The sequence below is a fragment of the Anopheles arabiensis genome, chromosome X (assembly GCF_016920715.1).
Source record: "Anopheles arabiensis isolate DONGOLA chromosome X, AaraD3, whole genome shotgun sequence".
In the NCBI taxonomy this organism is placed as follows: domain Eukaryota; kingdom Metazoa; phylum Arthropoda; class Insecta; order Diptera; family Culicidae; genus Anopheles; species Anopheles arabiensis.
The window spans coordinates 11,919,150-11,945,990 of NC_053519.1; the positions used below are offsets into that span (position 1 = coordinate 11,919,150).

The window sequence follows — 26,841 nt, forward strand, 5'->3', positions numbered from 1 at the left end:
ACACGATCGGAAGACAAGGTGAAGCGGCAGTCCTTTTTTGGGTAAGGGGGAGCGGGTGCTCGTTCCGGTTTGTGCACTGCGCTGACATTTAGTGTTGCAATCGGTGGCTTGGGTATGCGGTTTTGTGTGTGTGTGTGTGCTGAGTTTGATGTTGCATTATTCTACCGACAGCATCCAGCCCGGGCTCGGGACAACACTGAGCGGGCATCGTCTGGGCTGCGGCCTGACCTTGACGCTGGCAGCTCATTGCGCTTGTGAGCGGGAGTACGGCAAAAAATAACCTGCTGTGACGATCTTCACGGGGGGAGTCTTGTGGGTGCAGGGCCGGTATGCCCATCGATATGCTTCAATAATCTTGCCCTTACTCGGCTGATGCTCTCATGGCTTGTTGGAAATACAGATATTTCACTTTCCAAAACTGATGTTCAGTGCGTAAAGCCTACGGCGTAGAGCATTCGCAGTGTTACTAAACTGAACATATTATGGATATCAAATATTTGTTTTGCTGTCAGGTTACATGGCTTGGATCCTGTGGAATATGTTACGGAATAATGTTAACACCTATTCTAATAATTAAACCACTATTTTGTTATAAAGACGCTGTTAAGACTTGAGGATAACATGACAAAACATTGACTATAAACTCAAAAAAGAAATACGATTTCAATTATGTTTACCATAAGAATTGATCACCTTTATACGTACCAGTGTCAGCGCACTGTACCATCCAGAGGCAAGAAACTTCCGCAACAGCATACCGTAGACGGTTCTGCACGGACGGCCGAGAAAAATGGGCTTTGATAGGAGCGATGGTCGCTGCACGGCAAATTGATTGATGGCCCCGTACGAGATGATTGCAGAACTTGCCGATCGCCTGCTGCCGGAGGCCGTTCGGTGCCGGCTCTAGGTGTGCCACCGATCAAGCCAAGCGTCCGGGGCGGTCAAAATTCTGCCAAACAGCCGCGCCGGTGATCGACGCCACCGATAAGCGGAAGCCTCACGCGCGCGCGCGCACTCGCCCGCGCGCCTGTTCGAGGACTGCCTTGCGACGCCGATTCGTACAAGGCGTCGTCTGGTTGCCTAGCCTCGGGTCGCCCCCAGGTCTCGCAATCAGGTAGTAGGAGTAGATGCAAAAAGTCTCCGTGTTTGTGTATGTGTGTGTGTGTGTGTCTGTGTGATGTTGCGCTTTTTTCGCCCACCGTGCTCATAATTTGTGTTCGCTTTCCGTGCCAACTGGAGCTGATGATTCCTTGTGCCTTCTGCTGTACCTTGGCGATCCGGATGAGAAAAGGGAGGGCGGGAGGGTGGGGGGCGCAAACAAAAAAGGGAAGCAGGGGCTCAGATCTACCCTTCGAATAAGACACCCGCCTGTTCCATCTTGCCCCTTCGTGCCTGCATGCGACCGGTATTCATGCGCAACGATGTGGTGCCCGAGCCGTGCGGCCCAACTTGAGGTCCACACTTGGGGGCTTCCATTGTCGTGGGGCGGTTTGCCACCTCCACGGCACTCTCCTCTCCCCCTCTCTTAAATTCCTCTCTCTCTCTCGCTCTTTCTCTCTCTTACTACTGTGCTCCCTCCCCTGTTCTTTCGCTCGACGCTCACACTTCGGCACCACAAGGCGCACTTTTCGATGACGTTTCCCAAGGTTTCTTTCTTTTTCTTTTTTTTTTGCACGCAACTCGCGGCGCTCCGGCTCACCCGAGCGGGTGGGGGGGCATCCGTATAAAAGCTACCGGGCCCGGCCCGGCATAGTCAGTTCTTTCTTCGCATCCAATCGGCTCTGATCGCTTCCGCCCACTACGTGCTGGAAAGGATCTGGCCGTGTTATCCTGCCCGCCCTAAAATTCCCACAATCTTTCCCTCGAGAAACCGAAGTGCGTGTTTTGTGAGTGTGTAAAGGCTCCGCCCGAAGCAGTTTACCACAAAAGCTGTGCTTTTCAGTGAACCCAACAACAACCCGAAAATGTTCAGATTTGTGAGTTTCGTTCAAGTGGAGTGCGTCCATCGCAGCCACAGGCTCCCGGCACGATCATCCTTTTCGCCACAGTCAGTCAAAACAGTCGCTTCAATCAATCAAGTTACCGAATTGCGGCCCGCCGCGTCAAGTGGTGATGGGCGACGGCCGTGCCTGTGCCTGTGGCTGGATGGATTCTTCCGCGGCTCCGTGTGCCACTCCGTAGCTGCTGGCTCGGGCGCACCATGCGGAGCCACACGATCAGCAAGTTGTAACTCTCTTGTCGTTGTTCCCGTTCCCCCGGTTGCAGGTGCTCCTATCAACGCTGCTGGTCGCCGCGACGGCCCAGTACAACGGTGGCTACCACCGCGACCCGAAGACGGCCGCCATCCTGAGCGAGCAGCGGTACCAGTCCGGAGACGGCAAGTTCGGTGCCGCCTACACGCAGGAGGACGGTACGGACTTCAAGGAGGAGACGGACGAGCAAGGTAACCGCCGCGGCTCGTACAGCTACGTTGACCCGACCGGCCAGCGACGCACCATCTCCTACGTGGCGGGCAAGAATGGGTAAGTGTGGTGGTCGAAGTGGGTCTAAATGGAACATCCCGGGCACGCTGCTTTACCTGTACCGTTTCGCCACCCCTTTGCAACACAGCTTCCAGGCGTCCGGTGACCATCTGCCGGTAGCGCCGCCAGCACCGCCACAGCCGGCCCCGCAGCCCCAGTATCAGCCGCAGCCGCAGTACCAGCCGCAGCCGCAGTACAACGGTGGCCGCAGCTACGACGACGACGGCCAGTACGACCCGCGCTGGAACGACCCCAACTTCAGCCAGAACCAGTACTCGGCCCCGGCCCCGGCCCCTGCCCCGGCCCCGGTCCACAACTACCATGCCGCCCCGGTGGCTCCGGTCGCGCCCGTGCCCCAGTACAACCAGCACAACTACGCCCCGCAGCCCCAGACGGCCCCGGCCTGGACTACTACGCCCGCACCGCACCGCTTCCAGCCGCCAGGCAAGCTGCAGCTGAACCGAACCCCGGACGGCTACAGCTACACCTTCAACAAGGTTTAGGGTGCTAACCCTCAAGGCCCCGAGACCCCGAACGCTCCCAAGCGTCACCACCATCAAACACACGCACTCGCACACACACACACCTACTGCGAAAGAGAGAGAGAGAGAGGGGGGAGCTGCATCTGAAGAGTGAGAAGTTCCTCAACCTCCAGCCCTGCTGCCCCTCTTTAATTTTTCTTCCCAACCAACCACTCCGCTCTCCCAAACTAACTCCAGAAGAAGCACAATATCTGCCACCAGGATTTCTGATGGCCTTTGCGCCTGTCCCAAAATTCTCTCCACTACCCTTTTCACTCTTCTACTCTTTCCGTCCACTAAGTGAGTATGTGTGAGTGCGCGCGCGTGTGTGTGTATGTGTAGGAGAGAGTGTTATGTTAGCCGTTAGCCGAAGTAAGCGTTACTTTGCCTGTTGTGATATGTAAGCGTTTGTAAATCGTAGAATGTCCTTACTACCACCCTTGCCCAACTACTCCCCTCCTCCCATCCCATCTCCTTTCACCTCCCACTTCCCAATATCCTTTCCTGGATTCTTCTCGCCTTTCTTCGCACCTTCACGGCCTGGCCGCGGTAGCGGGGAAAGCGAACGAGAACCCGAGTTTAGCTTTTGCCCTTTTGGTACAGCGTGTGTCAAGTCTACGCGCCAAACTAGCGGGAGGAGAAAGACGAGAGCCACGCAATACCTATACGCGTTGAAGAGCGAGGGAGGGTTTTGTGCGAGGGCTGCAGTTACAGGATGGCAGGGAGCTAGGTAGATAGACAGAAGCAGAAGAAGAAGAAAAAAATGGAGAAAAAAAGTCATAAAACTGAACAAAACTGTAATTTTCACGAAATAGAAAAGAATTCACACTATCCCAAAAACAAAAAACAAAACCAAAGCCTGATGAAGTTTTTACTGATTGTTAATCGTCACGATACTGGAGCTGCTTGGTGGTTGCATCGAAAGGCGCGCCACTTGCTGAACAGCCGAACCTGGTATCGACTCCCGTCATCATTTCATACTTCATTTGTTTCATAACCAAAGGAGCGGAAAAATGGAGTACTACGGACCAAGGAAGAAGAGCAATGGATAGAACCAATATATCATCGAGCAGTGGTAGTGTTCCAAAACCATTCAAAATGCTTTATGAAGTGGAGTAGCAGTACAACAATGACCTGGATTGGCGTTTCCTTGTTTAGAACGAGTTTGCTCTCATTATTCAGACTTCAAATGCGTACAGATAATGAAGCCAACGTTAAGCATCATCAGGCCTGTATACAGCCCCAAGGTATCTGATTTGCATTTCAGGCTGGTCAATCATCCCTGCAAATATATGCAGGCTACTGCTAATGGCTTTCCGGGGGCTCACTGCGACAAACCCTAACCGTGTGGCGAGACGGGGGCTACACTTTCAGTTTCATTCCGGGCAATTCTCTTTGTGGCTAGAATTGGCGGCCGTCAAAGGAGTGGCCCAAGTCGATGGCATTCTAAATGATGTGGGGCACAAACGGCGATGCGGAATTGGCGCGCGGTACGAGATCAAGGCCTTCGCCGGCGCAATAAAACGCTCGATCGCGTACTTTATAAGGCAGCGTCACGGTACTAGCTTTTAACCCACCAATTCCCTCCATCGGCAAAGCGCAAAACAACAACAAAAAATGGTGAGAGGCGGAAGCAAAACCAGCAAAACTGGCATACCGGCTGCCGAAACTTGTCTTGACCGGGACGGTTTCGAAGGTGTTCGAATCGTGGCGAATTAAACGAGCCCTGTAGCAATGCTCCTTCTCCTCTCCCTCTCGCCCTCTCCACTCTACTTACACGATCTTACTAACCGCCTTTTGACGTTCGCGGCTTTGTGCTGGTGGCGGCCACGGCAAACATTACCCAGGTGACTTGTGTGCGCCCGCAAGCGAGGAAACCTGTTTTATTTATTATTTTACAAGCACCGCCGTGTATTTCGTTACTTCCATGGGGATTGCGCGAATTGCACGTATCGATTTGTTCTGTTCTCTTTGTGGCCAGGTCTCCACCAGCCTCCCCAATGCTTCCACTCGGCCGTTTGATTTGGTTTCGGTCTTGAGCGGAAATTATTGCCGCATTGAATAGACTGTGCCACAGTTCGTAAGCTGAATATAGTGGGGATGGTAACTTTAAAAACACAATAACAACAACAACAACGACAAAAACTACATACAAACAAACAATGTCGTGTGGTATGTGTCCTGCTGCTGCGTTCCAAATGTAGCATATAATTACGTTAATTAATTATTAGATACAGTAAAACAGATCAGGCCGTTTCGCATAACCTCTCACACAGCAAGAGTATCTCACTGGCAGCCTTGATCGGGCGCTATATTTTGTGCTTGTGCGGCTCGTGCCGTTTTTCTGCAACGGTGAACAACGGCGCGCACTTTGCAATGCGGATACTAGCCTTTCAGCCCACCCACCTGCCTCAGCCCACCGCATGTACTTAGTGGTGCATTCGATCGGCAATTGGGCTGGAACACTGACGCCGCTCGGTAAGTGGAGCGGGTGGCCCCGGCCCGTGTTTTACTCTCGCTTTTCCGCGCCAGTATTAATTGACCGAAAGGCGGCGGTTTCGGTGACGAGCTAAATGGTGAACCGATTTGAAAGGTGCAGCACGGAACAGAACGCGTACATTAAATCGTTCGGTCAGTCGGTTGGGTGCGCGAGGTGGAATTTTTGTTTGAGCAATCGCTGTACGTGCGGCGATACGATGGTAAGGCACGTGGAGATGAAGGTTTAATGACGGTGTGTGTAGGAGGAAGAATTGTTTATGATGGTCCAAAACAGTTATTTGATATTTTCGAACCTAGTTTTTAAGCGTGTCGCGATTACGTACAAACTTGCTGATTGATGAGAACGTAGATAACTACTTAAAATACCAAGCAACATTTGTTTGGCAGTTTAAAAACATGCAGTTTGAAATGATTGACGCTTATGAACGATGAGTTTTTTTTATGTGTATTTTTTTTAATTTAATTTAAGGTTAAGACACTATCGCTGGTCTCAGGAGTACACTAAAAAATAGATATAGTATTGATACTAATTTATATAGTTTATTTTTTATGAATTTTGTTTAAACCAGACCAAATTCAGACCAGACACAAAGAGTTACCTAAACTTCATAAAAAATACATTAGTATTCATTATTATTATTATTATATTAAATTATTATTATATTAGTACAAATACAAAAGACACTGAAAGTCAACCCCACAAATGGTACAATGGCAGGCCTTGACCGTCAACGGTTGTTGAGCCAAAAGAAGAAGAAGATAAACAGAAGATATTAGTTAAAAGTGTCAACATACGTTGTTTACATGATCGCTTTTCAAAAAATCGATTGACAACAAATCTATACATAAATTAAGCAATACGGCCTTTTTGGACCGTTACTCCTGAATAAAAAAAAAAAAATCTATACATAAAATAAAACTCTTGTTTTTGCGATTAAATGATCAAAACAAAGCAAAACAGTGAAAATGCAACAGGAAATGAACCAAAATTTTATTAAAAATAATTATTTTCATCATTTTTTCGATTGTTTGTAATCAGTAACTCTTCCCTGGATATTCAGTAACGCTTCAGTAGCACTTCATATATGATAGCAATAAAAAATGTAAATAAAAAGTGCTTGGCACCCAGGAAAATATTTGAAAAAAATTGGTCTGGCACTCAAGGTGTTAATAAAATATTTTTTTGTGTGTGGGGTTATGAGTTTGAACCATCAAATTCATTTAAAAAAATTGGAATGCTTTGAAAAATAGTCATCAAATCCGCAATTCCGATGGTGTACAACGATCCTAACGATTGAATTCTGCAAGATTATCAGCATTTTTACTAAGCACAACGGATATCTAGATTATGTTTGTTACTAGCTTCCTGGATCTATCATTTTCCTGGAAGGGCTTAGAATGCGTATGAGGACTTGCGTTGGTGCTAATTCCGTTAACCGCCACATGTTCGATAGTGGAATGGATCGTACTGCCGCACAAGAGCGGTTGCTTCGCATCGCCTACGCCAAACCACATGCACACGCACAGCGACACAGCTCGACCTGTTCGATGCGTACCTGTCCGATCAGACCTTAGTAGGCGCGGTGAGGTTCAAGGCTACGCGGCCGAGGCTTGCGTTGTGTGTTGCGTCTCGGCCCCCGGGGGTCTTTCACTCGCGTTCATATTCCGCGACCATCTCCCACCCCATGCACAGGATCTTTCACTTTCGACGGGCAGGGGTGGGCACACATCCGGTTGCATCGGTGCAATTAGCCAGGAACCGGAGAGTGTACTCGCGGGCAACAAAACACAAAAATCAGCAGGAAGTACATTCATGACTCATCCTCCCTGTCCAGCAAACTTTTTTTTTTCGTTCAGAAAATAGCAGTTGCCGGTAGGTGCAGGGATGGTTTCCTGAACTGCCCCCTTGGCACCTCGGAGTGAGGGGTTCCACATTTGTAACGCGTCGCTGCCCTCGTCATGTGCGAAGTGGCTTGCCGTTACCCATTTTCCCATAGTGCGCGGGCCTTGTAGAGCGCGAGCAGAAGGGGAAAGCGCACAACGCCGGAAGGATGAGACCTTAAAAGGAGAGCGCAGAGATAACTGTCAAAGCAGAGCTGGCCGTTGCGATGAGCGCTTTCCATCATCCCATCATGCGTGGTGCGGTCGTCGCTGTGTGCACGGCAGCCCCGGGCCCCGTCGACTCCGTGGAATGCGCCCTGACAAGGGTACGGAACGGAAAGGGGAAGAAACGGGAAACAGCAAACAATAAAAACTGACAAAGTATGACGTGATGAGTTCTTAATACTCCACGGTGCTTCCTTTATTACTTCATCGATTGTGGAATGTTACGCTTCAGCTATTCTATTGCTCTTGTTCGACCTCTCTGTCTCTTTTTCTCTTTGCTTTGCTTTCCTTTCTAACTGAATTTGTCACCAGCGGGCTTGGGAAGCTTTAGATCGATCGGTTAGGGGCCAGAGGAGCGCTCCGAAATGCTGAGCACTTGAAAAACGTAACGGCTCGGCGACATACGTGGCATTGCAACGAGGGAAACGGTTCGGGGCGAGACGAGCGGGCATGTCACCGCTCGGTTCGGATTGCCAAAATGTGAGGATTAATTCGGTCGAGATTCTGGCTCGGTAAACGGTAATTGCGCCAAGCGCCGGCTGCTTCCCCTTGCCTCTAATTGCGGCAAACAGGAAGAGTCGTTGCATTTTTTGTTGTTGTGCCGGATAGAATTACTGTCAACGCATCGCCAGAATTTGATTGCTTTGGTGGCCGGTTTTTTTTGCTTTATTGCCACCCGACTAACTATTCTTTCCTCCTTGGGCACTGTGCTGGAAAAGGATTAAGTGCGACAAATAAAAGTGTTAAATATCGGACGGCGATAGCTGGGATTGTTTCTGTCAGGCCAACGGGGATAAAGGGAAAGCGTGTAATCCCCGTTTGTTCGTGGTTTTGCATGGTTTGGACGCACGACGCAGAAATATGAGCGACCCATTCGGTTTGTTTCCAGAACCATTCCGTTTGCGTGCTATAAAGCGATGAACTGAGCGATTGGCGTTTGGGTGTTTTCGGCCAGGTCAATCCGGCAGACTTGATCATGACATTAAACGTGTTCATTCAGGATGGAAAGGGTGTGTAATGTTAGGATCACAATTATTTATTAGGAGAGAATAGAGGAGGGTGGATGGAACTGTTGATGTAGTAGTAGTGTATTATTCATTTTATTTTTTATGCGCAGAATTTGATAGTGCTATTGATTTCATAGTTAAATCTAAAGAGTCAAATCGAATGCTTCGATTAGTTGAAAAAAAAACCTAATTAGATGGTGAGCTCTTCTTCCCGGAGATATCACCTGGTATTGGTCACCCAATTTAATGCATTTATTGATATATTCCATAACCTGAATTGGCAGCAGTTGAAAGTACGTCAGGTGGATACGGCCGTTTTATTCGATATGTAAAATAATCTAACAAATCCTTAATGTATAACACTGAGCCGGTCTTATGGTACAGTCGTCAACTCGTACGACTTCACAACATGCCCGTCATGGGTTCAAGCCCCAACTAGACCGTGCCACCAAACGTGAGACTGACTATCCTGCTATGGGGGAGGTAATCCAAAAGTCACTGAAAACCAACCCCATAAGTGGTACAGGCAGGCCTTGACCAACAACGGTTGTTGAGCCAAAAGAAGAATAACACTGAGAGTATACTGCCTTACTTTAAAAATAAACATCATTTATATGCAAATAATGAAATGAATTAATATCACATTATTGTCTCGATCTCATACAATCACCAATTTGCTAGTATGTTATAGGCCTTTCGCAGATCATTACAGAGTTTTTCATTCTATCTCGAGGGTTTTCCGTCGAATCTTTAAAAATTGTTATATTGTTGTTTGGAAATAATTGGCTTTATAACGTAACACCCTATACCTTAAGTCTAGCAATAAATAGCACAAAAGCAACCGAAAAATTACAATAGATAACGCGCTGTACAGTCAGCATGGTTAAAATGAGTCGCGTGATGCCGTGCTGCGTGTTAAATTTCAGATCCATTGCAACTATGGGATCATTTTCACTGTAAGCTGGTTTAGCCAGTTGCGTTTTCAGAAGTCGATGGTTGTGAAAAGTTCTAAAGGGTACATTTGTGTTAATTTTTGCTAGTAGTTCGGACGTGTCAATCTCACCTGTCAGTAACTTACAGATACATGATGTGCTATATCACGTCTCTTTTGAAACGTGTCGTAGCCAAACAGCGTAAACTGCGAGTTTGATATGACGGACGAGGTGCTAAATTACGACATGGAGTAAAACGCAGGATAACACGTGTAACTTTTCCTGCACTTACGAAGAAATAAAGTTGTTTTGTTTTAATGTCGTTTTAGGCTAATATATGAGATAAGGTGACAAACACTGTAAAAACCATTATCAATATATGACAACACATTTGGAGGCTTTTTAACTACATCCTGCACTACGATATCTATGCTTTATCTCCAAACAACATTTGTCAACTTTACAGCAATATAACAACACATTTCAGATTCCAAGTGGCAGTATGTTACAAGATCGAGTGAAGGCTCTTAAACTAGTTTTGATTTCTTTAGAAGAGCTATCTTCATAGATTCCTTGAATTCCAAAATCCTGCGCGACATATTTTCAAGAATCTGGTGCATCTTGGACATTTAGGATCCATTATTTTAGTTGTACTATTCAGAAGAATCCATTTCCAACTACATATTTATATCAAGGCAAACGTTTCCCAATAGCAAACTATTCCTGAGATTAGTGCCACTGGATGACATAGTTCACACAAATAAAGGTCCTTTAAATCAGAGTATAAATTGAACAAATCGCAGTTACAGGGGTTAAATGTTGAGTGATTTTTATTTTTTTGATCTCAATACCCTGGAGCTCCTGGATGCTCAAACGAATTCTCGGTTCCTCAGGAAACTTTCATCATCTCAAGAACTGACCAGGTCGTCACCTTGATGGGAAACTCAGACGGCTTAAGAGTTACTCTGCACATCTTCAGCTCGGCCAAGAGTCACATAGTGCAGTGAAGCCGCTAAAAGGATTTCCCATCCGCTCCCCGGATAGCCGGAGAATGTCTCAAGAATCTTGCCAGCACCCGACAACGCCCTACCCGAGCACCAGGTGGAACATTGGTGTAGCGTGAGAAATACCACTGCATACAGCCCCTCCCAAGATGCTCCTTAGATGGCGACAAATCACCGCTACTACAAAAACCACCGAAAATCTCCAAATCGTGCCACCTGCTGGCCGATAGTGCGGTTGTGTTGTTTTTTTTTTCTATTCGAGACCCAACCACGTGAGCCCAAGCTCCAAGAGCGTCCTCTTGAGATGTATCAACATTTTTATACATTTTCTAGTGGGCCCTTGAGCAATTATTTGCGGCGCGCAGCAGATTGACGGTAAAACGCGGGCAAAACGCCAACGAGCGTAACAACAAAACGAAAAGAGGGAAAGCGTTGAGCGTCAGCAAGTCCTCGGCGGATTGTTGAAGGACTTTTTGGCCCTGGTTGGCGCAAAAATCCAATCAACCGAAGGGGTCAGGCACGCACACACAATCGTCACACGACTCGATGGGCATAGGGTTTCCTTTTTCCCGCGGGTGCAGTTGGTTTTTATTGTGTGCTTCATCTTTTGCTGCCGCGGAATGGTGAGCCGGTGGGCCCGTTTTGCTTGCACGGTCGGGCCAGTCCAATATGCTACTGGCAGCAGGCACCATAATGAGGGCAGCACGGCAAAAATTAGCCACACAGTGGTGAGAGCTGTGTGTGCTAGGAGCAACAAAAAAAAAAACACAAAACTGCACAGCCACGAAGGGCAGCATAAGGTTGCGTTTTGAATGCGGTTTTGGTGAAAGAGTTGCGAAATGGATAAGGGCAGTGCGTCGCTTCGATAACAAAGCAAACACAATAACGCACACCAATCGGTGCACTATTGTTTTAGCAGCGCAGTTTGCGAAACGGTTGGGAAAGCGGGAGGCATTAGTGCTTGTGAATTAATTTATGAACAATAAAGTGTAAGCGGAGAAAGAGGGAACCGTGGTAGAGCTTACAGAAGAAAGAGAAACGAAAAACGCCACCAACGTATGCAAAACAGAAGGGCCAGATTTGCAACAGTTTTTCGAGTAGTCGGTAAAGTAGAGTAGCCCGCTTTTGTGTTACGCTGATGACAATCGACAAGTGGGTGATTGTAAGTTACGGTCTAGTGGGCCGACAATAAATCTGTGTAATCCACTTTCAATTTTGCTACAGTAATTTACCTTTGTAGCCGTTTGTTTTATTATTTTTGGTATCATTTTGTATGCCATACTGAAGTCCCTTCGTGCATTGGTAGGCTTTTGTATTATATTTTGCATGCAGAAAAAAGGTACTTTTCATAATTTCCCACAAACATGTTCATTTGCTGCATGAAAATGAATAATCATAGTCAAAAAAAAGGACGCATCGTTTACCGTGCAATGCTAGCTTAATTACTTTTCGATTTTGAAGCGAACGCTCCGCTCGAGACCAACCGTTCGTTGTGGTTTTACACTTAAGTGGAAATTCTGGCACCAAGGGTGGGAGAAGGACCCGGGCATTACCATTGCCGTCGTGAATATTAATAAATCTAATCGCGAGTGAACGCATAACCGTTCCGCCAGCCGCCAAGTACTTCAGGGCCGCAGTGTCGAGAATGCAATGCTCATAATGGTTTATTAACAAATTTCTCCGGTTGACTGCCTGAGCGAGGACGTGCGAGGCCGCGACGATGCAGCGGAAGGGCGCGAGCAGGGAAAAATAACGACCGAAATGAATGTCAACGGTGTGATCTGCTTCCCGTGCCGCACCGTAAGTGCCGTTTATTACGCAATATGGTCGCATCTTTGGCTAGCTTTATTACACGGCGGCAACCCGTGTGAGGAATGGTAAGTATGTCGCCCAGAGCTTCCGGAGGGCTGGGGAAGGAAATTAACCGTGCACAAGTTATATAAATATTTGTCGATTTGTGTCCCGGTGCGTCTTTGTGCCACTGCCAGCGAAAGACGAAATGAGATTCTCGTACCGCTCAGTGGGAGGGTAAGGAATGAGGACAATTATTCTTTCGGGATTTGTGAAATTTCATTACGCAACAAACATTGTTTTTTTTCAGAACGAATCTTTTATCACCATTTTCATTTCTGCATAAAGATTTAATGGATTGCAAGACGATTTGAATTTGTGCAGTTTGCTAGTCGATAGCGCCTAAATGTATGTAGTCGATTATGTTTGGAAATGGACGACGCTGGACTAAAACGGTAATATAAGATCGATCTGTTCTTGCTTGGGAATGAAGCTATCCTTATGATCCTTATGTATCCTTCTATGTATCTTTATGATCCTTACATGATGTGTATCGTTATGATTATCCTTACGATGTGTTCTTATTTGATGTTTTTGAGACGGCTCGCTCAAGCTGTTTGATTTTTTTAAAACTAACATAGATGTTTGTTCAACGACTTTACTTTCATTTGCAGAAGAACACTCGGATCTTACCGTATACCGTATCTAAATGCTGTTTAATGCACATTATTTATCAACTTTTTTGTATAGTTTTGAAAGTTTAGTTTGCAGAAGAATGTTTAAATTGTTCAAAATACACCTTTTCAAACGTATTTTTTAATAACTCTAAAATTATGGTTTTTTTTTAATGTTTTGTATTAGCTTGTTTTGAACTTATTCCACTCAACTCATCAAAATATGCAATAACTCACAATAAAGGACACTTAAACCTATAAAAATTAAATCAGATATAATTCCAAACGCCAGAGCAGTCAAAATTTGAGGAGTTATCATTGACTCAAGGTTAAAATTTCGACAACACTTTCTCTAAGTTAAAAAAAATGATCAAAAGCAGATTAAGTATTCTTCATATGTTAGGTTGTGGAAATAAGAGATCGGCAAGACGCACACTTCTCACTATTTTTAACAGTTGGTTTGTTCCATAATTATTGAATTCATTACCATGAGCGATGCCAACTTTGGCTGCAAGCTAGCCCCAATGTACCACTCTGCTCTGAAAAAAATTACAGGAGCTTTTATCACTAGCCCAAACACCGCAGTACTTTGTGAGAGTGGACAATTACCTCTCGATCATTTTGCAGTCCACAGCATGCCCAACATAGCTAAACTCACAAGCTGTTCGATTAGACCTTGGTACGAAAAAATCCCCACAATCGACTAGACATTGCAAAAACTAAGCAAACACGAACAACAAATAGTACAAAACTATCAAATGCTAATCGCCAACAAATATAAAATATATAATAAAATTTATACTGATGGCTCGGTCTAAAATAGTTCTGCTGGCTGTGGCATATCATCGCCAAATTCTCGCTGTAGTATTAAGCTTCCGGAGAATACATCAATATTCTCACCAGAGGCTATTGCTTTTATGATAGCAACTGAAGAAGCGATCGTAAATGACAAACCTAACGTTATTTTCACAGATAGCGCTAGTGTTCTGAAAGCATTAGAGAAAGGATCCATACGAATCCCCGAAACCCCCCATACTAACTATCGTATCACTATCAAAAGACAGGTCAATCGAATTCTGTTGGATACCAGGACATAAAGGAATCGCAGGAAACGAAGTAGCTGACCGTCTTGCGAATGAAGGTAGGATGATCAAAGATCATGTAGATGGAACTATCTCTAGAAGTGATGCATCCTTGTGGTGGAAAGTATTTATAAATCAAAGCTGGCAAAACATTTGGAACAATACACCCCTTACCAAACTTAAAAAAATAAAACAAACAACGGCACTTTGGAACGATCCACTAGATCACAGCGATCAAAGAGTGTTAACAAGGTTGAGAATTGGACACTGCCCATTTTGTGGATGTGATACAACGGTGGAACACATTTTAATGAATTGTTTTGGATATTCCGCAGAGAAGAAAAGACACAGACTTGGAGAGCAGTTGGACATTGTACTTTCCAACAATTACAATGACATTGAAAAACTTTTGAATTTCTTAAAGGACACTAATCCAAACAAATTCGTACAAACAAGTGTAGGAATAAATATAAAGATAAAGATAAAGATTGAAATATTTATAAAAACATAATTTAAATGAAAAAAGCATTAGAATTAACAAACATTTTCACCTTTCACCATTACCATAAGAACTCTTGTTTTTTTCTTCTTTAACTTTTATTTTTTTAAATCTCAAATAGTATTAGTAGTTTCTGAATTGTAAATTACGAGAGGCAAATGCTAAAAAGCCTCGTAAAAAATAAAACAACAACAACAACTTCAAGTTTAAATAACCCTATAACCATTACCAGCAACACTTTCGTGTATAGGCAAAGCAAAAAAAAAAATAGAAAGAATAAGAACGAAAACTCCTCAGGTTTACTAATGCATGTGAGAAATCCTAATTATCTGCAATAAGTCTTTGTTGCCTTAGAATTAGCGCAGTGTTCCGAACCGAATTGTGCCGGACAATTGTGACTGCGCAAGGATAAGTAAACTACTTAAAACTCCCTTACACACACACACACACACACAATGCAAGCTGCATGCACTGAGCTCATTTGTGCCTTTTAACGTCCGTAACACAGCCAGCTATGCAAAAATCACCCATTCCTTCCTCGAACGAACAATACCGAAATCACAGGAAAAGCGAGTCGAAAGCTCCTTTCTATCGATGCCGCCCAAATCCTCTTCGAGCCGCCATATCAGCCGCTCGTGATCACCAGAACATTGCGAGCGAAAGCTAAAGTAAGAGAGTGATAAAGAAAGAGAGGAAAAGAGAGAGAGAGATAGAGAGAGACAGGAAAGATCGAGCGATCATTCGACGCATGCAAATCCTTGGCCAAAAAGAAAAGGGTCCCGCTCGGGACCGCATTCGCCGCGGCCATTTGCAAAAGAATGGCTTAATCCTGCAGCTAATAGATCAGATTTGTCCGGTAATTACTCCGGCAGAGCAGCAGCGGACGACGGAAAAAAGAGCATTTCCAAGAGCCCCTCGGCGGGTCGCTTTTGTTTTGCGGGGTGCGCCCTTTTGTGTACAAAGCCGTAAGGCGGGAGCTGCGATTGTTCGGGGATGCAAGCAAACTGAGGCCGCCGTGGCAGAGGCCGGTGGTGTTTTTGCAGACGTGCGAAGGATTCATGTGTGTGTGTGTGTGTGTGTGCTTGGATATGGCAGGGGCCACAGGGGCTTCGAAAAATATTGGTTGACTTTGTTGTCGTTATTTAGGACGCGCCCTCCCGGCTCTCGGTGCAAATCAATGCACCGAAATTGATAGAGAACATTCAGACCAAGCTAAAGGTAGCGAAACGAAACAGTGTTGTGAGCGAGGGCTCAGAGGTGGTGAGGAATCTGCACCACTTCCCATTGGCAGCAATTCAGCGCTGCAAGGGGAATCCGGTGTGCCAGTGTTTCCTTTTCATTAGGATCATCCGGAAAGGGAAAGATCGTCGGAGGACTTGCACGGCGTACGGCTTTCGGGATTGTTCTAGGCCGAGGGGCCCTCGCTCGCACTCACCGGGCAACCGTATTGCCCTGCTCTAATCCACTGCGATCGTTTGAGCCTGGTTCTGCAGGGACCGTGCAGGGGGGGGGGGGAGGGAGGTGTGCGGGTTTGTTTTTGCAAGCAAGCTGCCAATGTGCTTGTGTGTAAGTACCGGCCACCGGTATTTAGCGGTTAGCGGCAAAGGCGAATGCCTGCTGAGCTCCGGTGTCAAACGGCAGCGCGCAAAGCGGACACAAACTGACACACAAAGAGGAAAGAAAAGCGTAAAGTCTGTAAGCTGAGTTTGTGCTCTGCGCTCGATGCTGGACAGCGATATGCTAATACCATACCGATAGAGCCTCTCGGAGGCAGCGGCTCCAGGTAAGCGTACGGCCAGCTTTCGGCGAAAAACACTTGGCAATAGGGGTTTCGAGCTTACTGCAAAGGTAACGGGAAGGGGTTTTTGTGTATCCTGTTCACCCGAAAACTACTTGAAGGATGAGTAATTATCATCATTTACCCGGGATTTTGATGCTGCATTGTTGCGCTGCCGGGAAAGTGCCTGTGGACGAGGGGGCCCGGTCGTGCCTTGCGGGATGGGTTTAAATATTAAAAATAATATTTATGATAAATATTAAATTATACCGGCACTTGAGCGGGAAGCTACCGGCTGCACGAGACGAGCTGCTTCCCCCTGTTCGCCGGTCGGTAAAAAAGGTTTGGTGCGCGGCTGTAACTGTCCGGGCGTGCCAACCGGAAGCTCTGTTTCTAGCGACCGTTTTTTTTTTTTTTTGGCGGATGTGCAAGGATGGTGAATGGCTTTGACAAGGAAATTTGTCTGAATAAGGTGTGATGGAAAGATGAAATGCTGTTTCATAAAAGTGAACTCTTTTAACCATGAAATACTGTAGACATTGGGGTCCTTCACGATTCTAGTCAGTTTTTGGTATGGAGTTTGACAGTTGGAGGCTGAAATCAAGTAAACATTCCATACAAAACCACACACAAAACTAGCCTGCAATTTTCAGTCTAGATTATTCTAGCCTCAAAGCTAGAATTAGATTCGAGTACCTGCTCGAACCTAATGGCAAAACAAGGTGGTGTTTACATTTATCCCAAGGTGCATTCAAGAGATCTGATGACGGATTCCACGATCAAAGTGTATGTAGTCCGGGTGGTCTTTTTATTACCAAATTTGAATATCACTTTTTGACAGATGGTGAAATTTTTTGTTGAAAGAAGCTTTCTGAAGGCTGGCCAGATCCCTTCGGACTGTCAGGCTATGCCATTCCTACAATCAATCGACCTTTCAATTCAAGAGTTTGAAAATGTTCCCATACTCAAGGTAAATCCTCTAAACTCCAACGTTTCCAGTAAGGGAAACCCCTTCAGGGTTTCTATGATCGCCAGGACGATGATGTGTCGAACAAGTTTTATTACATCTCGGCTCATGTCCACCTCAGAGAAACCATAACGTACCGCGACGTCTCATCAAGCCTGCGTTAGAGCCCTAGTGAAACTGAACATGTAATTTTTTTGGGTTTTTTTTGCTATATTTCAATAAATTTTTATCATAATATGGCTTATTCTATACCAAAAAAAGAATATTCAATTCTTCATTTATCTAGACTCTAAACCATGTTGAATTAATAAATAAAATGCATTCTTTTGTGATTCCCCACTTTCTTCATAGTGAAAAAATAATGGTCAGCGGGGAATGACAAGGAAATGTATTAAATTCATTATTCCAATATATTTTACAGACTAAATAGTTGGGGAATTGAGAATCCTTTCTTTTTGTGTACGATCAGTGGCGGATTTAACGGTGCGCGGACTGAGTGGCCGCGAAGGGCCCCGTCAATGTAGGGGCCCCGTGTATGGTAATTCCAGCATATAGAACAGTGTGTACAGTAGTCTCAGCAAGAGCTTCTGTGCTAGATAGAGGCTCCATGGCTGAAGGGATTCATAAACTATAGGGGCCCAGTACAGGGATTCTGAGCACCCCCCCCCCCAGCAAACCATGAAAGTGTGTTTGATTCAAAACCAAATGCAACTATATGTACCAACCGGGGGCCTCCTCTCCTTTTAACACTTAAGGCCCCCAACACCCTAAATCCGCCACTGTGTACTATAAGCCATATGCAGATAAATATTAAATGAAATGTAGAAAAAAAATCACGTTCAGTTTCACGCAAGGTCTAAAGTGAACTTTACAGTGATATTCTATATTAGTAGATATTCGAGTGTAGCGAATGTCTTGGGACCGCATAAACCGCGCAACTAGGAAACATCCTGTACACTGTACTAAATGTTAATGGATTATTGGGATATTAAAAAAAGGTTTATTATGTGTATACCATGCGAACTAGCCGGTCTCGTGATACAGTCATCAACTCGTGCGACTTCACAACATACCCGTCATGGGTTCAAGCCCCGAATAGACCGTGCCGTCATACGTAGGACTGACAATCCTGCTATGGGAGGTAATCCAAAAGTCACTGAAAGCCAAGCCTACAAGTGGTTCAGGCAGGCCTTGACCGACAACGGTTGTTGAGCCATAGGAAAAAGAAGACCATGCGTACTATGAAGAGTTATAGTAAGAAGTAAAATAATAACTTAACTACAAAGATAGCTTGGGTCGGGTATATTTTACAAGCATTGGAACTCACTTAAAAACTCTCAATGAATCATGACAGATCTACAATAATGAAGCTATCTACCTTACTATTTCAATGCATGTCATGTCCTCAATGCAAATTTTAGGAAAGAATCAATCCATACCTAAAGCCCACTAGACAGCTGTTGGATCGAAAAGCCAATAATACTTTGATATAAAGTATGATAATGATACTTTGTTTGATTTATTATATCAAACTCACCAAAACGACAAATGGTTATCCGGTTACTGCCTAGAGTGGTTGAGTTGTCGGTAACAAAAATCCACAACATAGCTCTTCAATGCAATAGAAAAAAATATTTAATTATTCAAACTAGAGAAGGTAACAGCGCTAGAAACAGGCAGCACTAACGCAAACTAATCGGCTGGGTAAGTCTTTGAGGGGCCCCGAAAAAGGGAAGCCACTCCTTGCTTACAATTCAATTTTAATCTCAATCCTTCTTAGGTGTAGAATTTCCGATACAATATTTCGCTCGATACTTCAGAAAAGCCGATATTCGTATGACCGCTTAGTGCTTTCACTCGTGTTAATCCGCCACCGGCTAGAATATGTACCAGAGATGTACCAAATTTCTTAACTTAGTCGAAAATTTAATATCTCTTAGAACGCGAATGCCTTATCAAAAGTGTTAAATTGAAAGTGGCAATTAAATCAGTCGTAGTGGCTGCGATCAGTTCTTATCTAGTACCACAAAACTTTTCCTATCAATGTGATGAATGTCATTGTATTAATTCGGTATGTTACGTCAAGTGAAGGATGTATATATCCAGGAGAAACATGAACCACGAGCTTGCCAAACAGTAGTGGGTACCATATATACGGTACGGTAGTGAAAGCTAGTCCCGTGGTACAGAGGTCAACCCGCACGACTTGACAACATGCCCGTCGTGGGTTCAAGCCAAGAATGGATTATCCCTCCCTAGCAAGCAGTGACTATCCGGCTGCGTTGCACTGAATAAGTCTCGAAAGTCTGTGTACAGGTCGGCATGTTCGCAAAGGGGACGTTACGCCTAATATAAGAAGAAGTGTAGGTCGACAAGATACGATGGATGAGGCATACTATGAAGTTGTTCCACAACCACTAGTTGCAAAAGAGCACAGCGAGCCAAGATCAGATGAAGCAAAACCAGTTGGAATTCGGGGGTACCTTCAAGAATGGTAAACGACGTTGAACGGGCCATGGCACGACGACCAACGAAATATATAGAGATAGAGAAAGTACAGACCTTTAGTGTGTAGTACAATTGCATACATGTAAACTTGAAATCGACCTAGATGTATCAATCTTCCGTAACCGCTAAGAGTATCACAGCAAAAAGTGAAAGCTAAAAAACCAAAGTCCTCTCTAACCAACCGTCCAACAGCTGTGTGTTCCGTTTACCTGGTCACACCCATCCACATCATCATCATCGTCATCATTATCCTGATGCGCTCTAGCCGTAAAGTATGCTTGCTCGACACGCACACACACACACACATACCCAAAAACTCCTCGTCAAAGCGTGCGAGTCGTTTAGCACTTCATAAAATCGATCATAACAAATCATAAATCACTGGCACCAGCAGGGGCGATACCGTCGCAAACCGGCCAACAACACAAACACTGATATCCGTTTTGTCCACCGCAAGCCCACCCCCTGCCCCGCTACCTGCGAGATGTGGGAAGTCACCGGCCGCAAAACCCCGGTAACGGTACAACCATCGAATGCATGTATAACGGCGACACTGGCTAACGGCAAACAGACTTTTGTGATGGCAGGATGGCCATCCCTTTCCCGGTGTGCCTGGCCCGCTCGGTCAATTGAGAAGCCGAGAATAAACCGGCAAGAAGCAACAAGGGAGAGGGGAACAAAAAGGTAGCAACAAACCGGTAGACAGTAATCCGCAATAAAAGATTGTTCTTATGGTGTGGAAAAAAAAACGGGGAAACGTTATGGTAGGTCGGCTTTTCTTTCTCACACAGGATGCAGCATCATGAATAGACACGATCAGATTGCCCGGTCCTTCCAAGCAAATTGGTACCAATAATGTTCGTACACGGATTTTTCACCGGTTTGATGTGTAACCTGCATTGCAGGCGGTTTTTTTTCTCTCGGCACCTCAACTCAAAAGCCAAATTACTCTGGCTGAAGTGTCGATGATGACAGTTTTCTTCGTGTGCATTTGTTTGTTCCACTATTCAAATCCGGAGCATACTGCCACAGATACGGCAGCAGAGGGCTCGCAAGACGCATGATTGCCCGGCACACATAATCGCCGTCATAAAACTGAATTGGCAATAAACATTCCCGGTTAACTGACAACATTTTCACCAGCTTCTCCACCCTCGGAGCCATCGTAGCAAAATGGGGGAAAAAAATTATGATTTTATAACAGCTTAAAAATTACCTCCGGTCTGCAGCCACATCCATCTCGGAGGTACGGAATGCTCTTTGGGTTTGCTTTTGTTTTGCTTCCTTTCCTTTCGCTTGTCTCTGGGAGTCGGGCCGTTGTGGTGCGGGGGTCTTTTACGACGTGGCTACGGCGTCCGAGCGCTGGCGATTAAGCCTTGCTGACTGAGGGGCGGAGGGTTGGCAGTTTATGGCCAAGCGGACGTGTGTTAGGCTTGTTTGGTTTTGGTGTGTATGCGTTTTTTTATTGCACTCATAATACCAGTGTAATACCTGTCAGCAGGAGGGTGTTTTTTTGCCGTTTCCAGATATTCACAGCTTTTTTGTGCTTTGAGTTTGCCTCGAAGGTTGTTCGATTAACATTGAAGTCGACTGAAGAAACTGGTTCATGAATGTAGATGAGGTGAGATGATGTTTTTCTTTTTTCGAAATACGAAGGAGCATAAACATACTTTCATTGAACTGTAGTGTACCGTGCTAGCATAGAACTTGTTCGGAAGGAGATTCTGCTGCATTTGATTTTTTCAAACTAACAATACATGCACTTTACTCGGTTTTCATCTTCGTACCGAAATAATAACAGCAATCTTAGAACATTTTAGCACTTTAATTCTTCAACATGTTGGAATCTTGTAGATGTTATTCGTTATGAGGGATATTTTTTGAGTATTTTGATTTGCTCGTTATGCGAAGAACTCGTTAAAAGGGGGCTAATTAAGGGCATTCACTGTACTTGTTTACGTTAAATATTAAAAAGTCTGTTGGGTTTATTATTCAGCGACTGTATTGATCCACGTATTGCAAGTCAGTGTCCGCCATCGCATTTTTTATCTTCGTCCGTGCATTGCTCATATTACTCGCTGTCTACCGTCAGACGTTTGACTCTGGTGCTAAATCGAATCATTTTCCGACTGATTAGTAGAAACTATACGTAAAACAATCAACATGTTCATTTTGGAAGACCCTACTTTAATCATATACTGGGGAAGTTTGAGAGCATTTAAACATTTACTTCAATAATTTTTTGAAGCGTGATACATTTCAGGACCTCTTGACAAAAGCTGAAGCTTTGACTGTCAATGCAAGTACATTGAAAGGCTAAAAACTCTAGGCTTCGTATGGATGCATTTATTCATTAAAGTGTGTTTTGAAATAAGTGGAGACTTCTTTTCATTGTCATGTGTCTAATATCCTATAGTCTTGCTGCATTGTTCATTATAGTATTTGCTTCACGGATGAAAGCGCAGATAGCATTCGTCATACTGATCTTCGTTATCATGTTTTCCGAATCTGCTATAACTTGGAATGTACTTTACTGTATAGTTGTTTTTTGATCATCAACAACGCACGAATTAATATTTCATGTCTACACTTAAAATGCAAAACAAAAAATCACATCTCTCTCATTATCCCCTTCATCATGGCCGACAGCAAACTAATCCTAGTCGCCCTGCGTTGTCCCGTCCTTGGTGACATCACGCTGTCCCAGACACCAATTAGGTTCAATTAATAACACCAGTTAATGGCCGCGAAGGGTGCTGTGCGGAGTACCGGTGAAAGATAACCGACCAAGCACCCTTCTTTTTCGCGGGTTTCGCGTCAACCGGAAACCCTCCTGTAACGCACTTTTGAAGAAGATGACGCGCCGATATCCTAATTCGGTGCTAGCGCACCCGCAACTGCATACGGTCCTGCGTGCGCACACATACACACGTGTCCTAGAGTGGAAAATCTTACTATCCTGGTGGATTCGCCTTTCCCAGCGTGAGCGCGCGCACGCTGGTGTCGAAAAATCAAAACTTTTCCCGCACGGCAAACAACAAAGCAACCGCTCTGGTCGCACTGATTCACGGGCACGCGTGACGGAGATGTTTGAAGAAGTGATTAAAAGCAAAAGTAGGTCCCGGAACAAATCCCCGGCCACCGGATACCGGTGCCCCCGCACAGCTACTTCCCTCTTTGGGCTGTTTCGCAAGCAGGATGATACAATTATCGTGCTCGTTGACACGACGAACATGCTATGTTTGCCGATAAACAGCAGCCCATAGATAGATAGATAGAGAGTGAAAGAGAGAGAGAAAACGGCAAAACGGCTCTTAATGACACTCGAACACTTGGTCCCTCGCGAAGCTGGGATAGGTCCGGTTGGATTGCGTACTTCAGGACGCACCCGTCTGGGTGTCGAGTGTGACACCCCGGGAAAAAAGCAAACCACTTCTGATTTGGCCGGGTGCAACTGTATGATCCAGGGAGTTGGGAGACAGTAAAATAAATAAAAACACTCTTCAAGTGACAACCGAAGTCGGGAAATCGCATTATACTCAGCTTGTCTGATGTTTATAGAAAGACGCGTTTGTAATAGCGTTTGGCGTGGATTGAAGTTGGGCGTGTTAGGGCAATGATTAAGAAGGCGAATCTTAACTGCCCAATGGCCGTAGAAAGTATGCACCATGCAAGGTAACTAACCCGCAAAAATCTAAACACCAGTACGAAATCTATCATAGATCGGTGTCTATGGCAGTACTTATTCCAAATTAAACATCAAAGTTATACATTAGCGATAGAAATCTCAATGGACGTGGGGGAAAATAGGTATTTAAGAAACTTGCTCTGAAATTCAATAAACAATACATTTAACTCTATTATTTTTTTTAAATATTCGAAGCCTACACTCTACCGAATGTATGCTAATTTATGAGATGAATCTATTGAGCTTCAATAATAATAATAATTTAATGTTAAAACAAAACATAAATAAAAATCATCTACAAGTGTAATTGTGTGAGGCAATTAAAGATATGGTTCAACATAGTCATAGGCCATACTTCGTTTTAATGCATACTTGGTTTGTGAATATTTACTTAGTTAACACTTTGACCGCCAGCCTGACGTCACAGTTTTTGAGTGAGCACGTAGCGCATGGCAAGAGAGCGATGAGAGCGACAGTTTCTCGGGCCATTGTTATCACTCTTTTGTTTCATTGCGATAAGCGGCGTAGCACATGTCGTTCTCGTTCTCTCTTTCCTACCTCATTCGTTCTCAAGAGAATCACTGAGCGTCAGATACAAAGCTGAGTGGTGAGCAAAGCCGTCATACGAAATCATATGACGCGGCGCTTAAAGTGTTAAATAAAAATTTAGAATTTAGCCGGTCTCGTAGTACAGTCGTCAACTCGTACGACTTAACAACATGCCTGTCATGGGTTCAATCCCCAAATAGACCGCGCCGCCATACGTAGGACTGACTATCCTGCTATGGGGGGGGGAATCAATTAGTCACTGAAAGCCAAGCCCACAAGTGGGTACAGGCAGGCCTTGACCGACATCGGTTGTTGAGCCAAAGAAGAAGAAGTTAAATAAGATGACGTTTAATCGCTTTATTTCGAGTTAACGAGTCGGACGATAATAAAAAAAATCAATCTAAGGATTAGTTTATAATTCTTCATTTCAAATGACAGTTTAGGTTATAAAACGTACCTGCTGTTCATAAACTCTGTTTGTAATGTATGTTGAGCATACAAAATAGTTGTGAAGTACAGTTTTGCTGATATTCCAGGATATTATGTTGTCTCATTACGAGGTTATTTTTCGCTGGTTTTCCATAAAACCGTTCTTTGCTGGCAGATCACTAGCAAGGTAGTTCCAACAAGGAACTCCTTAAAAAAACATGTTCTAGATTGCAAAGACTACATTCAAAATACTTTTAGGAGATGAGTAAAGCACAAACATATTAGAAAAGTAAATAATAAACAACTCCACCTCCTACCAGCTCTGAACGAATGTCATGTAGCAACGGAATCAAACTACATACACTTTATTCTAGAAAAAAATCTCCGAATCGGTAACATATGCCGCATACCTTTCTATTGCCCCCGTCTCTCAATTTTTCTCTTACCTCTTCTCGCAAAAAAAGAATATAAAATAAACCATCATTACAATTGCACCTCTGCCCGTAATGGATTTTCGATTGCAACAGTAAAACCAATTAGTCACCCCGAACAAAGCCCACAAGCGATACATCGAATGCATGGGTAAGGACGATGCCAAAAAGCTAGACCTTGAAGGTCCCTTGTAGGCACATTCGGATTTAATTGATTTGCGAGCATGTTTTCGGCTTGTCGAATGCGACGAAACACGGCCAGGATCCAAACATCAACAGCAATGGCAGAAAAGGCAGACAACACTTTCTTTACCTGCGTGTAAAAACTCCGATGGGTGCCGATATTCGCAAAACCAGGAGGACGAAGAAACGGTGCAGCATTCAAATACAAAAGCGGGCAAAAACTCATTACATGCCGGCTCAAGGCGCGAGCGAACGCGCGCACAATCTTCGCCTTGGTCCCAAACTGGACCCGACAATGGACGGATTACATTAATTAGAAATGAAAATATTGTGTGCATGTGTGTGTGTGTGTGAGCTTTCTCGAGAAAAGAGCCTGGACAACTCAATTATTTTCCCTTTTCTTGTCTTCAATTCCGGAAGAAAAAGAGAACAGTGAATGGTAACAAAATATAAATAAAAAAACGCAACCGGCAGGACCAATCAGAGTAAAGTCGCACGGGTAGCCCGCGTGCGGACAGGGGCGACGATGGCAACTGTCAAATGATCAACAGTTTTTCTGCCATTTGGAGACAAATTTGAAAGAAAAAAAATTGTCATGTGGAGGCAGTCCAGGAATGTTTGTGCTCGGGCCGTTCGGCTGATCCTTCGGCTTTCGGTTCTTGGTTAAGCTGACAGAGTGATTGCTCATTTTTTGGTGTTGTGTGTTTGTTGCCTGCACATCCTGCGGTCATTCTTTGCGGGATATACTGGTATGCTCCATGGTAAGCAGCCTTTATCCCACCTTTGTCACTACACGGATGACGTAAACGTCGCATTTGCAGTGATTATTGTTTGCAGCGTTCCTCCAAAGGATCTCGTTTATGCTGGTTCATTAAAAAAATAAGCACACATACTCCGTGCTGCTCTCACTGGAGGCTCTATGGCGGGGTAGTAATTGCTGGAGAAAACACAGCAACACATAGCTGTCACGGCGGGTGCTTTTGCTAATGGCAGAGCAATGGAGCAGTTTAAATGTTTGCCAAAACAGACCGCCCAGTTGTTACAGGCTGGGTAGGGACGGCCACGCTATTGACGGTGTTCGACTAGATATAGATCGCAGATATAGACCGGCCCAGTACCTGTTAAAGATGCGGGAAGATGCGAGAGAGTGAGCAATGAAGACATCGAGCCCGACAAGACTACCCGTGTGTTCCATGCCGGCATGCGGGTACCTAACCAAGGGTGCGAACAGTTCAATTTTCCTGCTCCGCAACGGGTACGTTGGTTGCTGGAGTATCCATTGAATATTGGAGCGCAATGAAGCATAAGTTAGAATGATCCGTTAGCAGGCCAGCCACCCCTTCGGACACAAAATCAACGCGAAGAATAAACAGGTACCAGCTACGTTTGAAGTCTATAACAGTGGTGTAGAGCTGTTACCACTTTATGAAATAAAACACAAACAGTTGCTGAACTGATGGGCTCGTGCACGCCCATCCGAACTGGATGTTAATGAAGGAATGAACGCGTTGCAGCATTGGAACGTGTTTTGTTTTTTCTTCTTGGGGGTAAGAGCCCTCGACTAATGAACATTATTATGGGCGAATTGTTTAACGTAAATATACGGAGGCTTTACCGGGAGAATTGCTCAGCTTTATGATTTGGTTTAATAATCGAACCTCCCGATGGCTTC

The 26,841-nt window shown here is 44.8% G+C and overlaps 1 protein-coding gene across 1 annotated transcript; it reads left to right on the forward strand.

Annotated features, from left to right (window-relative positions):
* The first annotated feature begins 1,742 nt into the window (after positions 1-1,742).
* Positions 1,743-3,895, forward strand: LOC120906546 (larval cuticle protein 1-like). The gene is made up of 3 exons (XM_040318305.1): positions 1,743-1,976; positions 2,266-2,522; positions 2,611-3,895. The coding sequence occupies exons 1-3, from the start codon at positions 1,965-1,967 to the stop codon at positions 3,023-3,025; spliced, it is 684 nt and encodes a 227-aa protein (XP_040174239.1). The 5' UTR covers positions 1,743-1,964; the 3' UTR covers positions 3,026-3,895.
* Positions 3,896-26,841: the final 22,946 nt, after the last annotated feature.